At 42.4% G+C, this 16,934-nt stretch overlaps 1 protein-coding gene across 1 annotated transcript; it reads right to left on the minus strand.

Moving 5' to 3' along the window:
- Positions 1–4,901: 4,901 nt before the first annotated feature.
- Positions 4,902–14,041, minus strand: LMOD2 (leiomodin 2 (cardiac)). Its single transcript, XM_010831735.1, has 3 exons — positions 13,612–14,041; positions 6,338–7,699; positions 4,902–5,371 (listed from the first exon to the last, which is right to left on the minus strand). Exons 1-3 carry the CDS (start codon positions 13,882–13,884, stop codon positions 5,345–5,347), a joined length of 1,662 nt encoding a protein of 553 aa, XP_010830037.1. The 5' UTR covers positions 13,885–14,041; the 3' UTR covers positions 4,902–5,344.
- Between the last annotated feature and the right edge of the window lie 2,893 nt (positions 14,042–16,934).

Consider the following 16,934-nt stretch of genomic DNA (forward strand, 5'->3'; position numbering starts at 1 on the left):
ACACTATTTAAAACTGAACGTATCTTCTTCCTCCAATACTTGCTGTATCCTGTTCTCCCATTTTGTCACACGACTATCCACCCAAACGGCCCAGCCTGGACATGTCAACCTGGACGCCTCTCTTCTGTTGCCCCCTGCCTCCCTTCATCTAATCAGTCACTAAATTCTGTGGAGCATGCGCTTTCTCAGTCTCTGCTTTATCTGTTCTGACGTCTTCACACCTACACAGTGTTCACAGTCTGTCTGCATGTCTTCATTTCTAGGTCATTGCAGTGGTCTCCTTACTGGTCTTCTTGCCACCAGCCTGGGCCTCACTGAGTCCGTTCTCTCAGTCGCCGTTGTTCAGTCGCTCAGTTACATTCGACTCTTTGCAACCCCATGGACTGCCATGCTAGGCTTCCCTGTCTTCACTGTCTCCTTGTTCAAACTCATGTCCATTGAGTCAATGATGCCATCCAACCATCTTATCCTCTATTTCCCCCATCTCCTGCCCTCAATCTTTCCTAGCATCAGGGTCTTTTCCAATGAGTTAGCTCTTTGTATCAGGCCAAAGCCATATTTTTGCAAAGCTGTGTAAACATCATGTCATGCTTTTTGAAATTCTTTGATGCTTGCCATGACCCTCAGAATGAATCCCCATTCTTTAGCTTACACTGAGTTGTTCAGGGCAGACTATTGTGGCTCTTGGACCCTTCCAGCCTTTTTATTCAGACATAGATAATTTTATGGACTTTTGGGAATTTGTCTTACCAAGCCATGCCTCTGTGGTTCAGTAGGCATATGATTTGACTGAGAGAAAGCTGGTAAACATGACAGTTTGGTCAAAACCTAATTTCCAGTTTTGGTGCACCATAATGATGGTGTATTCACAAACCCTGTCTAACTGGGGGATGGCTTCTCAGCTGTGATTTTTTTCAGTCAGTCGTTTCTTCTAGGGGCTTTTCAGAAAAGTTAAATGTTAGAATGACTCAAAAAGATAAGTTGGAACAAACCAAATTCCAAATAAGCAGTCTAATCAAAATAACCTAAATATCCAAGTTATTAAAATTGCTTAAATAAAATACAGTAGGTTATGTGATGGTATGTAAGTTATATGTGTGTTTAAATATGCAGTAAGAAGGGTCTAAAAGAATATACTAAAGGGTTGTCAGCAATTCTGCATGGGTGAGATTGTGGAGATTTGTATGTTTTTTGCCTTATCTGTATATTCTAATTTGTCTTAATGATCACATACTACTTTTGTCAAAGACCATACAGAAACTATTTACTAGTACTATTCTTAATCCACAAAACCTATCAATACTAGAAGAAAGACTGAAATATTAACTCTTCACCAAATTCTTGCTTTTTATAGAATGACATTAACCCTATGATTTTCTATTTTCTGTAAGACCCTGTTCTCTCAAGCTTAAATGTCTTTCCTCATTCATCACCCCTACCATTTGATTCCTTTTTCAGCCTGGTGTCTTCTCCATTCTTTAAAATTCTAAAACAAGTGTCACCTTCCTTGAGAAGCTTTTCTTGACCCCTTATCTGCTTATGGTCAAGGGTCTATGGTAAACAGTGGCTGGCTCACAAGTCAAACCCATCCAATTCTTCTACTGTCCAGTCTGCAGACTAAAGAGAGTTTTAACATTTTTTAATGGTTGAAAAAATGATCAAAAGAAGAATATGAACAGCACATGAAAATTACATGAAATTTGAATTCTTGTGTCAACAAATAAGTTGTATTAGAACAGAGACATGCTCATTCACTTACATATTATCTGTAGCTGTTTTCACCCCATAATGGCAGGGTTGAGTAGTTGTGACAGAGACCAAGTGGCCCACAGAGTCTAAAATATTTAAATGTGTTATACAATATTTTAAATATCTCTGGCCCTTTATAGAGATTTGCTAACACCAGTTTTAGAAGATTAGGCTTCCTCAGTGCTCACAAAGGACTCTATACCTCCTGCAAACTCTGGAAGGAACAAGGATCCTGATTGGAAGTGAAAGACACTTTCTAATTCAACTTGGTCTCCCCAGCATCAAGCAGAGAGCCTCATCCACAGGAGGCACCTGATAGACACAGTGCCTGAAGGAATGGTGTCAGTTTCCTCCCCCAGACTTGTAAGTGACATGAAGACAGGCAGTTTTATCTCCTTTGTTCACTGCACATCCTCAGTGTCCAGAAGTATTTGGAATGTGGCAGGCACTCAGAGAACAATTGTGAAAGTTCAGTGCCTCAGTATCAATGCAATATTTCTGAGTTTTGTAATTCTTAGGTCAGGTCTTTGACTTTTACATCTACTATTTGATGACTGATGAAAACAAAACCCCACCTTCCAAACCTCAGAGAAACAAAGAAAAGACAGTGTGAACTTCTCACAAAAAGAAGTAGTTAAGAGGTCTTTTCAAGAACATATCGATTTACCCCTGTCTATGGTGCCTCTCAATACACACACTGCAGTCTCTTTTTACCTCTTCCTCTCCCTCACTTTGCATGCGAAGAGTTGACTCGTTGGAAAAGACTCTGATGTTGGGAGGGATTGGGGGCAGGAGGAGAAGGGGACGACAGAGGATGAGATGGCTGGATGGCATCACTGACTCGATGGACGTGAGTCTGAGTGAACTCCGGGAGTTGGTGATGGATAGGGAGGCCTGGCATGCTGTGATTCATGGGGTCGCAAAGAGTCGGACACGACTGAGCAACTGAACTGAACTCCCTCACTTGGAGCAACTGCATCAGGGCAGGTATTAAATCACGATCCTGCTGACACTGAGTTATTGAATACCTGTGGCAGCAGGGCTCCAGACGCAGAGTGAGACTCAGCATTTTGGCCCTGTTTCAACCAGGATGAGGTGTACTTTAAGAGATTAATGTGCAGATATAAATCATGGTCTAAACACTTCATCTGGTCTTGGACAGCCCCTCTCCCAGTGAGCTGAACGCTCTTTATAGGGAATGAACTAGCTAGCTTTCATACCAGGTCTGTGAGTTTGCAGGAATGATGAACTTGGGATTCCTGTTCTGGGCTGAAGAGTCATGACACTTTGCCTGGCTCTAGTGCTGTCTTCTGAAATCACATTCTAAAAATGCTTTCCTTGAACGAAAAATATGCCAACTTAGTGTCCAACTATATCATACTTGTCTTATTAGGGGCTTTACAATGTTTTGAAGGTTGAGTATGGGGATCTGGATGCTTATTTCCATTTTGTTAAGTGCCTTATCAGTGGATGCTCCTCTCTCTCGAAGCCCAAAAATTTCCAGCAAGGCCAAAATCTGAAGGAGGAGATATTTGTCTCCCAAACACTCTTGTCTGGTGAGAAGGCCTAGCCAGTCCCCACAGCCTAGCATCTCTTGGCAGCCCAGGAGCTAGCCTCTTCCTCATACCTCTGCACACCCCCTTTTTTCTGGGATTTATACATGGTTTTATCAAAGGATCTATTTATCAGCAACCATTTACTCCTTTGCTTCATCATGGTGGAGCTGAAAGCTCTTCACATTCAGAAGAGCCCTGTTCTCATGCACACACAGAGGTCAGGGGAAAGGAAGGTCAGTCTTGGCTTTTTGTGCTAATTGACTACACACACACACACCCCCATGCTTGCCTTTTAAAAATCTATATTTTAGCTTTTTTTCTTTTGCACAATAGTAAATAAGCATGATTGTGAACATTCATGAAAAGGGGTAAAATACTGAAGTCACTGCTAAAGGAAACTGACATTCCCATTGTCCTTCTAAGCACAGGGAGCCTTAGGACTCTGAGTCCAGATGGAAGCAGAGACATGCAGGGATGCAGAAGGAGCATGCATGGACTTCTGAAACAGTCTCCCATGCATCCCCAGCCCCTCTGAACCAGGTTTTCCTCGTGGATTAAATGGAAAGAGCACCTTTTAATGTTGTTGTGGAAAGTATACAACTTAGTTCAGAAAATGTCAGTCACTCCCCACACAAAGTCAGGAAATAATTATTAAAGACCCTGGTGACCCAAGAGCTCACCAGGACCTCTATCATTCTCTATAGGACACAAAGGAAACATTGCTAATCAAAGATAATACGAAGGACTTTAGAGGAGATTTGTAGTTTTCATAAGCTGGAGTGCAGCACCAGGTGGAATGAAGGTAATCTCTGACAGATCTTCCTCTTATCTGAAAATCCAGATCTTTCTTGAATGAAAGAGAGATGGGGTAGGATGATTGCAAATGCATGCACCCTTGTCCGTGCATGTGTGTAGTGGACGCTGACATCACCACTACGAAGGCAGAGCACACAGACGCACTAAACTCAGGGTCCCCAACCTCCAGGATAGAATGCCTGATGATCTGAGGTGGAGCTGATGTAATAACAATAGAAATAAAGTACATAATACATGTAATGTTCTTGAATCATCTGGAGAATATCTTCCCCTCCCCCACCCCCTTCCATGGAAAAATTGTCTTACATGAAATCAGTCCCTGGTGCCAGAAAGGCTGGGGACCGCTGCACTAAACTAAAGCTTATCACAGGGTGAGCTCAAAGGAGACTTGAGTGGTGACTCTTTAGCATTACCCTCAAGACAGGTATGCAGGGCGCCTATCTTCCAGGTGTTCCCTTAGCACTTGTTTCATCTCTACCAAGAAACTTTCTAATTTGCCATTTTTTTCCAGAAACAGTTAACTTTAATTATAAATGATTGAATGACTTCTGGGTGTCTATCAGCCTTATGGGAATGGGGGAGTATCAGTTGACATCCTGGGTCCAATATTCATGCCTCTAGGATGACAATGGTTAAGTTGGGTCTTTTCCCAAGCTTTTATTAGTATCTCACTACCAAAAAGACCTTTTAAAGGGTTCTTGATTCCAGACCTTTAGAGAGAGCTCTAATCAGATATTCTTAGACATGAGAAAACAAAGGCAAATGCTAAGTACCCAAACCTTTTTGGGGGTAAGAATGTAATATGTTTAATATTTAGCAAAGTTACATACACACCTGACAGATGTGATTATCCACTTACAAAAAATATTAGTTTGTTTAAAAAAAAACAAAAAAACTTCAATCCAAATTTATTAGGATTACAAAAATAACAGCACATTTCATGAACTCATTACAGCTCAGAGTTACCAACACGTCCAGAGCATGTTTAAATAAACTGCTTCTTGTCAATACAAATCTCATGACATAAAAAAGAAGTTTATTTTCATATTTACAGAAGAAACATGCCGGTAGTTTCTTAACATTCTCTTTGGAATTAATGGGTGAGGCTATTTTTAAAGTCGGAGAACATCTCAAATTGAAGAAGGTATTTTAGAAACATCTCACAATACATTTTATCTAATACCAACTGAATAATGCTGCATCCTCTTCTAAAAATCAGGCTTTTATCGCAGAGCTTCTGGAACTTCCACCTACAAAAATAGGGGATTCTCTTTCAATAAAAACAATGCAAATGATAAAGTGGAAAAAAAAATATCTGTAGAGTATGACTTTAGCAGTATTTTCCAGAAAGAACTCAGATTGCTGTGTGTGTGTGTGCTAAATTGCTTCAGTCGTGTCCAACTCTTTGCGACTCTATGGACTGTGGTCCGCCAGGCTCCTCTGTCCACTGGATTCTCCAGGCAAAAATACTGGAGTGGGTTGCCATGCCCTTTGCCAGGGGATCTTCCCTAGGGATTGAACCCAAGAGGTCTCTTACCTCTCCTGCATTGGCAGGTGGGTTCTTTACCCCTAGTGCCACCTGGGAAACCCAGATTTTTGCTGGGTGATGTTCAAATTTTTTATTATAAATTAAGTGTTAAGTCACTTGCAAGAAAGAAAGAAAAGGAAAATGTTGCTCAGTTGCGTCTGATTCTTTGTGACCCCGTGGACTGTAGCCTACCAGACTCCTCCATCCATGGGATTCTCCAGGCAAGAAAACTGGAGTGGGTTGCCATTTCCTTCTCCAGAGGATCTTCCTGACCCAGGGATCGAACCCGTATCTCCTGCATAGCAGGCAGACGCTTTACCTTCTGAGCCATCAGGGAAGTCCAATCACTTGCAACTTGGTGGTAAACTTTTTGTCAAGTGATGAATCTATTTTGGAGACATATACCCTGATTTCTTATTAAGGAAATTGGGATTTTTTTTTTCTTTTTTAGGTTGAAATGTCTTAAGATGAGCCTGGCCCTTAAAAGAATGAGATGCCAAGAAGGTGGACCAAGCGCATCTCTCAAACAGAAACGTCCTCTCTCTAGTGAGCTGCTCTTGATGCTCCAGATTTGGCAGCCTGCTCTGGCGTATACTGATAAGTGTTAGAGAGGTGGTTTGGTACCCGAGTGCGGTGGAGGCTGACTCCTACGCTAGGTGCTCGCCCCATCTGCCTTTGGGTTACTTACCCGCCTTAGCTGTTTTATGCTGCTTCCCCGAATAGCTTCCATGAGATTCTCGTGAGCTGATCTCTGTGGGGTAGAAGGTCGGGAACTGTCTTCCATTTTCTTCTCCTGCACCGACCTCAGGGAATTTTTAATTTCTTTTAGGATATTGTTTGGCTGTTTCTTAGCCTTTTTCCCTTTTTTCTTTTTCTGTCCGTTTTGTAATGCCCGCTGGGCACTCTCTTGCTGTTTGATGACTTCCGCAATGTTGCGGGTGATGAGCTTCTTCTCTGGGGCCGGAGGCGGGGGAGGCGGAGGCGGGGGTGGCAGCCTTTGGGGAGCAAGAGGGGGTGGCGGTGGGGGTGGGGGAGGGGGAGGGGGCGGAGGCGGAGGCGGGGGCGGGGCCGCCGGAGACGGAGGGCGGCTCCTCACAGTTTGGACTTTCTTGGGGAGTTTGGGGGACGACCAGGGGGAGTGCTTGGGAGACGCGTACGGTGAAGAGCCTGGCGTGCCTCTCTGCCAGACTTTGGTCCTAAGGTTGGCTCCTCCGTCGTATCCCTCCTGCTGTTTCTGCTCCTGCATCCGCTTCTGCCGCTGCTTATCCATGTTTCTGGTCAGGAGGCTGGTCATGCTCATTCTTGGTCCTGGCAGCTCGAAATGGTAGCCCAGCCTCAGGAGCGTGGTGTTCTCCCTCAGCAGCTTGACAATCTCCATCTCCACCTGGCTGCCCATGATGTGCCTCTGGTTGTGGAAGCGCAGCTCGGTGAGCACGGTGTTGTGCTGCAGCGCCCTCATGATGGCCAGGATGCCCTTGCCCGTGATGAAGTTGGACTCGATGTTGATGCTGGTGATGTGCCGGTTGACCCGGAGCATGTCCGCGATGGCCGTGGCCGCGCTGTCGTCGGCGCGCGTGTTGGCCAGGCTGAAGGTCTTCACCACGGTGTTGGCCTTGAGGGCCTCGGCGAAACGGGCGAGCGTCTGCGAAGTGATGTTCTCGATGTTGTTCAGATTGACTTCCGTGGTGTCGGGGTCGTTGTTTTTAATCTTTTCCAGAGCATCCTCGATCACTGTGGGGTTCCCGCAGGGGTGAATGGCAGCCGGGGGGGACTCCGTGTTCCTTCCACTGTGGCCGTTAGTCAGATGTATGTTTTCGATTTGACTTTTAAACGTCTTTGGCCTCGCGTTGTCAGAATGGACACTATCGGAATGCACAGCTCCGTTCATCCCTTCCGCGTTCGCACCTGTTCTTTCCTCTCCTTCGCTGTCCTCCTCCTCCTCGTCCTCGTCCTCCTCCTCCTCTTCCGTGTACACATCCTCAGAAACCTCACTGTTACATTCTGTAAAGACAAGCTCTTCCTCACTCTCTTCTTTGTCCTCTTCTGCAACCTGAAGAGCAGAGTATCCTCATGAGGTTTGCCGTTTTAAGCACATTGTTACATTTTACAAAAGTAACACGTGGCTTTGCAATATATACCTGTAACCAGATCATCACGGTGGTCCCTCTAAAACTCACACAATGTGATATGTCAATTATATCTGAATACATTCTTTAAAAAAGTAACACAAGCAAGTAAGACAAAACTTTCTAAGGATAAAAAGTTGTCTCCAGCTACTAATCTCCCTAGTTCAGGTGAACAGGGTTAACATTTCCTTGCATAACTTTCACCAGCTTTTTCTGTATTCTGCAGAAATTTTTTTGTATTCTGCAAAATAAATATCCAGAATTCAGTTGATGGAATAAGAGTTTGCCATCATTTTGCCAGTTTTTAACAAATAAGTGGGAGCTTCTGCTCTGGAAAACCCTTGATAGCATTCTTATTCTCTTAACTCCCTCTCCTGAATGACTTAAATTCTAGTCTACTTACAATTTAGCAGAGTCAGCCGTCCCTTGGGGAATCACCCTTCTGTCCTTCCTTATTTCTCCATCCCAAACATACAAATGACAACAAAAATACATAACACATTTATGAGTTCCCTTTCTTTTCTTTAAGATTTTTTTTTTGAGAGGACCATTTTTTAAAAGTCTTCATATTGGATTTTGTTCCGTTATTCCTTCTGCTTTGTGTTTTGGCTTTTTGGCCCTGAGGCATGCGGGATATTAGCTCCCTGACCAGGGATCGAACTTACACCTTCTGTATTGAAAGGCAAAGTTTTAACCACTGAACCATCAGGGAAATCCTTGGGTTCCCTTTCTTAATGTGCAGAAATTCTTCCCCCAGTCTGCCTCCTATAGTCTCTGTGACAGGAGCCCAGAGCCCTCTGCCATGTCCTATATCAGTGCATACAGAGGCTGGGCACCTCCCTGTAAGTAGAGCCTGGCACGAGGTCTCAGAGACGACACCACCTGGAAGCTGAGGCTGTCTCTGTCTTTTTTCTGGGGAAAAAAACCGAGGGAGCAGATCAAAACCCATCTCTATGCAGAAACTCATTCGGGTCATCCTTTGCAGCAAATCCGCTTGAAATTTCATGTTATCATAGGGTTAAATGAGACGGGACTTCAGAAGACAGGAGGTGGGAAAGATAATTGCCTTTGGCATTAACTACATTTCAACCGTTATGTGAAACAGCAGAGAACAGTAGAAAAATCTTGAAGCAAGCCACTGCCTCAGCCTGATGGCCTTAAATTATTTACCAGGTATCAATTATGAAAGACTTTCAGGCAAACACAATTTCACTTCATCTTGGTCCTTCCTGTTTACAAGACTTTGTACTGAGAAGTTCAGCTGACCCCCACTTTTTTCTTTTCCTCGCTACCTTTTCTGATAAAATAAAAATCTGGCAATTGCTGACAGAGTCTGATTTTCCCTAATGCTATCTTTTTAATCCTTTAGTTTCTCTAAAGCCCGAAGACCCTTTCCTGTCCCCAAAGCCAGAATTCTTCCTTCTACATGGGAATGTTTTTGACCCCAGCCTCCTGCTGCCTGAGGCACGTGGAATGAGCTTTGGAAAACACTGCGCTGGTCTCCAGGTTTGTTTGCCCAGTTGCTGTCACAAAATAGCCTCCAGTTATCCACTTGTTTGGAGTGGCAGGCACCAAGTGATGGCCTGGGGAAGGGGTCAGCCACTCCTGGGATGGCTTGTCCAGTCTTAATTTACTCACTTGTTCAGGAGCAGGAGGGAGAGTGACACTGTGTGTGTGTGTGTGTGTGTGTGTGTGTGTGTGTGTGTAGCTGTTTCAGTATTTGGAGGAAAGGGGCCTGTCTCAAAATTCAAGGTATACTGCCTGTCATACCACTGTTAAATGGTACCCCTCTAGTTTTTCAAAGACCTTTAGGCTTTATCTTCAAGAGATATTTTTCCCTTAAATATATTTGCAGAGATCATATCTGAAACTCTTATTCAGCAATGAGTTGTCCTGTGACATCTCAATGACATTTCCTCCAGAAAGCCTTCTTTGACATCTCCTCAAATTATCTTTGTTATGTGATCCCATAATGCTGTAACTCCTCCAATAAAGTACCTCTTTAATTATTTGTTTTTTTCTCCCAAAAGACTGTTTGCAGGGTGACAAAAAGGATCATGTCTGTTCTCACCTCACACAGTGCTCAGCAGGTATTAGGGGCTCGGTAAAATTTGTTAACTGAATGGCTCTAAATTGACATTGGTTAACAGCCTTTGGTGTTAACAGCCTCAGGCTTCCCTGGTGACTCAGTTGGTAAAGAATCCATCTGCAATTCAGGAGACCTGGGCTCGATCCCTGGGTTGGGAAGATCCCCTTGGTGGAGGGCATGGCAACCCACTCCAGTATTCTTGCCTAGAGAATTCCATGGACAGAGAAGCCTGGCAGGCTATAATCCATGAGGTCACAAAAAGTCGGACATGACTGAGCAACTAAGTACAGCACAGCATAACAGCCTCTAAGTCAGGGGAGGTCTCGGATAAGAGCACAGATCGGGTGGATGGGAAGAAGGTGATTGATTGTCCTGGTTTGCCCGGGGCTGAAAGGTATTCCAGAAAAGAGTTCTGCATTCTAAAATCTACACAGTCCAAGCCAAGATGGTTAGCCACTCTAGTTGGGGGACATCTCAGAGAAGAACAGCAGAAGGGAGAAAGATATCCAGAGAAGAAGGAAGAATGATGTTAAAGCAATTGTTGCCCACTTTCAAAATAATTCTCTCATTTGGACTGACTGCAGTGTTCCAGATCACCTATCTGCAACTGCTCTGGAATTAACCCAGATCCTTGCAAGGGCTTCCCTGGTGGCTCAGATGGTAAAGAATCTGACTGCAATGCATGAAACCTGGGTTTTATCCCTGGGTTGGGAAGATCCCTTGAAGAAGGGAATGGCAACCACTCTAGTATTCTTGCTGGGAGAATCCCCATGGACAGAGGAGCCTGGTGGGCTACAGTCCATGGGGTCACAAAGAGTCAGACACGATTGACTAACACTTGCAAGAATGGGGGTGGAAAGGTTGGGGTGGGGTGAGGCAGGGAAGCTTGAAGCACTGAAGGGGGTGATAGGGAGAAGCGAATATGGGTACACTTAGGGAATAAATAAGGCAACAAGAAGAGGGTGGCCAACCATTTCTCCTCATTACTTCCATGGCACCATTACATGAAGAAGGAGGCAGTAAGCATGGTTTCCCATTCTGGTTCTGGTTCTACCCATAAAAAGCTGGTTTTGTTCATTGTGTTAGTCACTAAATCATGTCCTACATGTGGTCACAAAGATGTGACCCAATGGACTGTAGCCCACCAGCCTTCTCTGTCCATGGAATTCTCCAGGCAAGAACACTGGAGTGGGTTGCCATTTCCTTCTCCAGAGTATCTTCCCCACTCAGGGTTCGAATCCGTGTCTCCTGCATTGGCAGGCAGATTCTTTACTGCTGAGCCACCAGGGAAGCCTCAAAAAGAGCTGGTTGATTTTAGACAAATCAGTAAATCCCTGGGATAGATGGTCTCAAGGAAACTGCAATAGAGTTGAGCGATTCTCCAATCACAGGGTATGTCAAAAGCACCAGGAGGGCTTGTGAAGCCACACAGTGCTGGGCCCTACTCCCAGAGTTCTTCATTCATCTGGTCTGGGGGAGCCCTAGAATGAGTTGGAAGGTCCCAGGTGTTGCTGATGTACCCACATTCTGAGAATCGCAGTCTTTGTGCCAACAGGACTTGGTTTGAATTTCAGCTAGAAGCTGTTAATCTCAAGTGAGTTTCTTAACCTCTCCCAGGCTCACTTCTCATATCCAGAAGGTGAGAGTTCAATGAAGTAATGTGAATGTACTTACTGGCACCTATGCCTGACACCCAGCAGATACTCAAGCTCAAGGAGTTGGACCTTTGGGTCTCCAGGGCTTCTTGGAGATGTTTAATGTAGGATAAGTTTGTGGGAGTCCAGGTGGACAGAAGCTGTCATTCAATAGGTGTTGAACACGATTTTCATAAATATTTACAGAGCCAACAGTAGCCTGAGAAGCATGACCCCTCATCTCCTTCTCATGGTCTACACTGGGCTGCTCTGCACTTACACTGTCACCCCTTCCCCCACCCACCCACCAGTCAGCTGCTCTGAGCTTTTTCCTGGAGTTGAGATGGATTGACACCCTCCACTGGCAAACTTCTGCTCAGCACTCCTTGTGACTCTAGAGACAACTTGCCAGCGGGGAAAGGGGAGCGGGAGAAAAGTTAACTAGCTGAGAAAGGAATCAAAGTTCATCAACACACAGCCTCTCTAATTGAGCTGATAAGCCATTGGCAGGGCTCAGGGATCAGCAAAACCTTTGGCAGGAGCAGGTGGGTTTCATCAACAGCTGACAACAGGCTTTGTCCTTTGTTTTCCACTCATCTCAATATGTTATGATATTAAAATGCCTTTGTTGGGTGATTACTCCAGTGGCTGTCTGTCCTAGATATTATGAGGCAATTTTAATCTTTTTTATTAGGGAAAATCTTTAAGAACTGTTAGGAAAATGTGATACTTCGTATATTTGACCAGATTTCAGACACACATTTCCACATCAAAAAAAAAAAAGACCTTATGTTTGTGGAAGAATTGACCGACCCAAATCCTGGCCCATTTTGTGTATCCTTCCTTCTCACCACTCACCTTCAGACCCTCAATGCAGGTTGCCACTGTGGCCTTGGCAAACCCTGGCCTGATTCTGGTGGCCCATTCTGCAATGATTGACATGGACAAAACTCACACGTATCTTGCTACAAATGTGGCCCCCACACTCTATCATCAAGATCATCTAACAGTTCCTGGATTAGTACTATGAAAGTCTTGCCATTGGCTTCAGGCCATTTTGATCTTAGATGATTCCAGTAGAGCACACAGGTTTTAAACTATTGCTCTTGAGCAATGTTCTTCCACAAATTCAAGAATTTGTTATTTTTATATTCTTATTGCCATAACTATATTTCCAGAGCTTAGTCTTTTGAACTTCCTTCTATGAATGATTTATTTGACAAATTCAAATTAACTATTTACTGGGCAGAGAACAAGAGCTTAATAGACCTGACCTCTAATATAAATGCCTTTTCTGGCCTCAGAATCACCATTATAAAGTAGGAAGGAATCTTAGAGATCATCCTAGCAGGGATGCTTAACCTGGAGCCTTAGGAGGGTTTCAGGATGTGTGCTATCATTTTGAAATTCCATGTAAAATTTTGTATGTTTACACAAGCACACATGCATTTTCTTAGGAAAATCTTTAACATAAAAATCTCAAAATGGTGTTTGAAGAACACCCTCCATTGATATGAAAGAGAACTCTGCAGAACTGACTCTCTGTTCAAGGTCTTACAACTTGGGTGCAGAGCAGGAATAAGAAATAAGGTCCCCTGACTCTCCACCCCATATATTACTCACCACCCTATGTTTCCTGGTGTTGGAAAAAGGAATTAGTTTTATTGTAGCCACCATCACAGTCCAAGCAACAGATTACCCACTATTGTCTTTATAGAAGAAAATAAATTTACTTAGCTGCCGTATACATTTACATAACTGCCATATATATGTGTATAAAACAAGTATTATGCCACATCCTTAACTTATAACTCAAATTAGACTTTTGTTTGGCAAAATATCTAAACCCGTGCTTTGCTTGCGAATTATTTTCCTCTTGAAGATCCCATCCTTGTTGATGATGGGACCCCCCAACTAAGAATCTTTCATATAATCCATTAGGTTGTGATAAAAGTTAGATGACTATTTCAGCCTGAGAAAATTTTCAATAGCAGGTGCAAGTGGATTGTAAGAAAAGTGATGAGGAATGAAAAATTAGAAAAAAATAAAAAAGATTCCTGGGTTCGGGGTTGGGAGATTGGGAATAGCTAAGGAAAATAATCCAAGAGCCTACCTTTCCACACTCCCCCAGCCTCTCCTTCTCCAAGAGTTTCTGGGACTCCTTTTCCCAATAGGCCATCAGCGCCTCTCTGCTGAATGTCCCTGTGGGGGTTTTCTCGGTCAGACTCTTTTGCCTCATCCCCACCGGGAGGCTGTGATCAGGTTCAATGTCGTCCAGCTCCCTCTCTAGCTCCTTCAGCTCCTCGGCTGACAGGGAAGCCAGGAGTTCGTCCTCATCGATGGATTCATATTTGCTAAGTCCTCTCCTGTAGCCAAAGGTAGACATGGTCCCTGCTTTGTCAGACCCACAAGGAGCTTGGGGAACCAGGCATTCAAGGCAGCCAGCAGCAGGCAGGGAGGAGAGTGGGCAGGCTGGTTAGCAACTGGTGCTGGGAGTGCCTGCGATAGCCTTTTAAGAGTGGTGATACAGGCTGTGACAATGCAGAGAGGGGTGAAGGCATAGGCTGTTTTAAGCATCAGACGTCAGCTAGACATTTGAACACAAAGAATGTCACATCAGTGGTGGATGGAGGTCTCAGAACCAGTGGGGATTATTCACATACTGGCCAGGGACATATTTAGCTGAGCCTAATGGCTCATGAGGACAGGCAGACAGGGCTTCAGATAGGAAGTAACCGGCTTCTTATTTTGTTTTCAAACAACAAGAGGGTAAAAACGTATTTCTAAAATGGCTCACTACCACCACCATGGTCATGAAAAGATTCTCTTCCTATAATCTTCCAGGATGGGAAATGACTACACATGCCTTTAGAGTAGTTATTCTGGTTCTCCTAAAAAACATATCGTGGGTGGCATGATGAGAACAGAAGGTTATACTGATATAGCACTTTTCTATTGTCATTGCATTTGCAGTTTACAAAGCGCCTGAATGTAATTTTCCTAACCATAAGTCCTGAGAGATGATTTACATTAAAATCTCCCTTTACAGATTTTGGCAAGTGAAGCTCTGAGAAATTAAGTGAAGTCAGACAGCTAGAAGGGCGGAAGCCTTTGCACTCTCTCTCCTCTGCACAAAATGGCTTCCTTCTCCTCACCCCCTAAGTATTAGTAAACAACTTGATTCACAAATGAAACTCCCCAAAAGACAAATAACAATATCGGACAAGATTTATTATGAACTGACACTATGCCAGTCTAGTGCTAAGCATTTTAAACATTGATCTCACTTAATCCCACAGTCCCATGAAGTGTATATTACCCATGTTTTACTAGTACAGATTCAGAGAGGTTAAGTAACTAGCCCAGGACCATAGTGCTAAGAAATGGTGGAGCTAGAATTTGCAACTGGATTTGTGTCTGGGCTGAAAACTGAAGAGATGCTAATTTGAAATTATATACTTGCCCACATTTTTATGAATATGATGAAATAAACACACAGTTTACCGGGTTTCATAAATATATCATCCTAGCATACAGATATATGAACATCTGTTAAAATGTATATATATATATAGAACTATACATGTGTCAACACAAATACATGATATTTTGTTTATACATTCAGTAGTTGTGAATGTTTGGGTTGTTTCCAGGTTTGGGGAGTTATGACCAATGTTGAACACTTACTGCAAGTCTATGTAGCCACATGTTTTTATTTCCCTTGGGTAGCTAGTTTGCAGTAGTGGAATTGCTGAGTTATATGGTAAATTTACTTTTCATGAAACTGCCTAATTATTTTCCAGAATGGCTGTACCAATCTACTTTCCTACCAGCAATGAGGAGCATCCCAGTTTTTCCACATCCTAACATGTTTTTGCTGAAGTGTTGGATTATAGCTATTTCAGTGCCTATGAAATGGTATCTCATTATTGTTTTAAATTTCATTCCTCTAATAACTAATAACAGCACACACACTAATGATGTGTGCTGTGTTTAGTTGCTCAGTTGTGTCTAGCTCTTTGCAACTTCATGGACTGTAGCCCGCCAGGCTCCTCTGTCCATGGAGATTCTCCAGGCAAGAATACTGGAGTGGGTTACATGCCCTCCTCCAGGGGATCTTCCCAACTCAGGGATCGAACCCAGGTCTCCCACATTGCAGACAGATTCTTTACCATCTGGTCCACCAGGGAAGCCCATAACTAGTGATACTGAGCATCATGTCATATGTTTACTGGCAATCTTACATCAACTTTAGTAAAATATTCATTTAAATCTTATGCTCATTTTTAAATCAGGTTGTGTTATTACTAAGTTATAAAGATTATTTTTATAATCTGGACTTTATCAGATTTGCAGATATTATCTGTCATTCTGTGGATTGTCTTTTGAAAAGTAAACCTATTTAATTTTGATGAAGTTCAGTTTATCTATTTCTTCTATTGCTTGAGCTTTTGGTATTATAACTAAGATATCTTTTCCTAACACAAGATCTGAGACTTACTTTTATGCATTCTTCTAAGAGTTTTATAGTTTTGAGTTTTCATAGGTATATTACACATTTTGATTTAATATTTGCATCTGTGTAGGGTAATGGTCTAAATTCATCTTTTTGTATACAGATGTCCAATTGTCTTAGGATTTTTTTTTATTGAATTGCATTGGTGCCTTTGTGGAAAATTAATTGGTCATAAATGTAAGGGTTTATTTCTGGAAAGTAGGTCATGTTCTGTAGATCTGTGAGTCTATTTTCTTAAGACAGTACCACCTAGTCTTAATTATTATAGCTTTGTAGTATGTACTGAAACCAGGAAGTATAAGTTCTTCACTTTTTTTCTTTTGCAAGAATGTTTTGGCTAAGTATTATGGTCTTAACTCATTATGAAATTCTGTCTCCCAAAATAACTATGACTCTTTTCAGTGATACTACTGGGATAATTATGATATTAGAAATGATGAGTTCATTGTCTTTTTATGGCCTTTAGCATATACCTTTGTTGTAGCCTTAGTGATAATACATTTTTTATGTGAAAATAATTTTGATTTTTGGAAATTACATCAAATATTATATCCAAATCTGATGAATAAGATGAGTTATTCAGCTGAATAATAAATTTTAGGTTAAAAGATGAATTATGATTACAACTGTATAAAAACCTGTTTTTTTTTAAAAGATGAAAAATGCATTAAAATGATAGTATACTTTTGTTTTTTCAACAATTATGTATTAGGCACATATGATATGCTGACCACTATATAAATTTGAGATGTGTAATTGTAAAAAAAATAAAACTGTGTTTTACTTTTTCTCTCTTGTTTGTAGTTTTTCTATTTTAATATTATTTTTATCTGACAACTTATTGAACATACACTGCCTGTCAGGTTCTAAATTAAGTGCTGGAATTAGAGCATTGAAGAAAATCAAAAATAAAAATTCCT

The sequence above is a fragment of the Bison bison genome, unplaced genomic scaffold (assembly GCF_000754665.1).
Source record: "Bison bison bison isolate TAMUID 2011002044 unplaced genomic scaffold, Bison_UMD1.0 scf7180017864530, whole genome shotgun sequence".
Classification (NCBI taxonomy): Eukaryota; Metazoa; Chordata; class Mammalia; order Artiodactyla; family Bovidae; genus Bison; species Bison bison.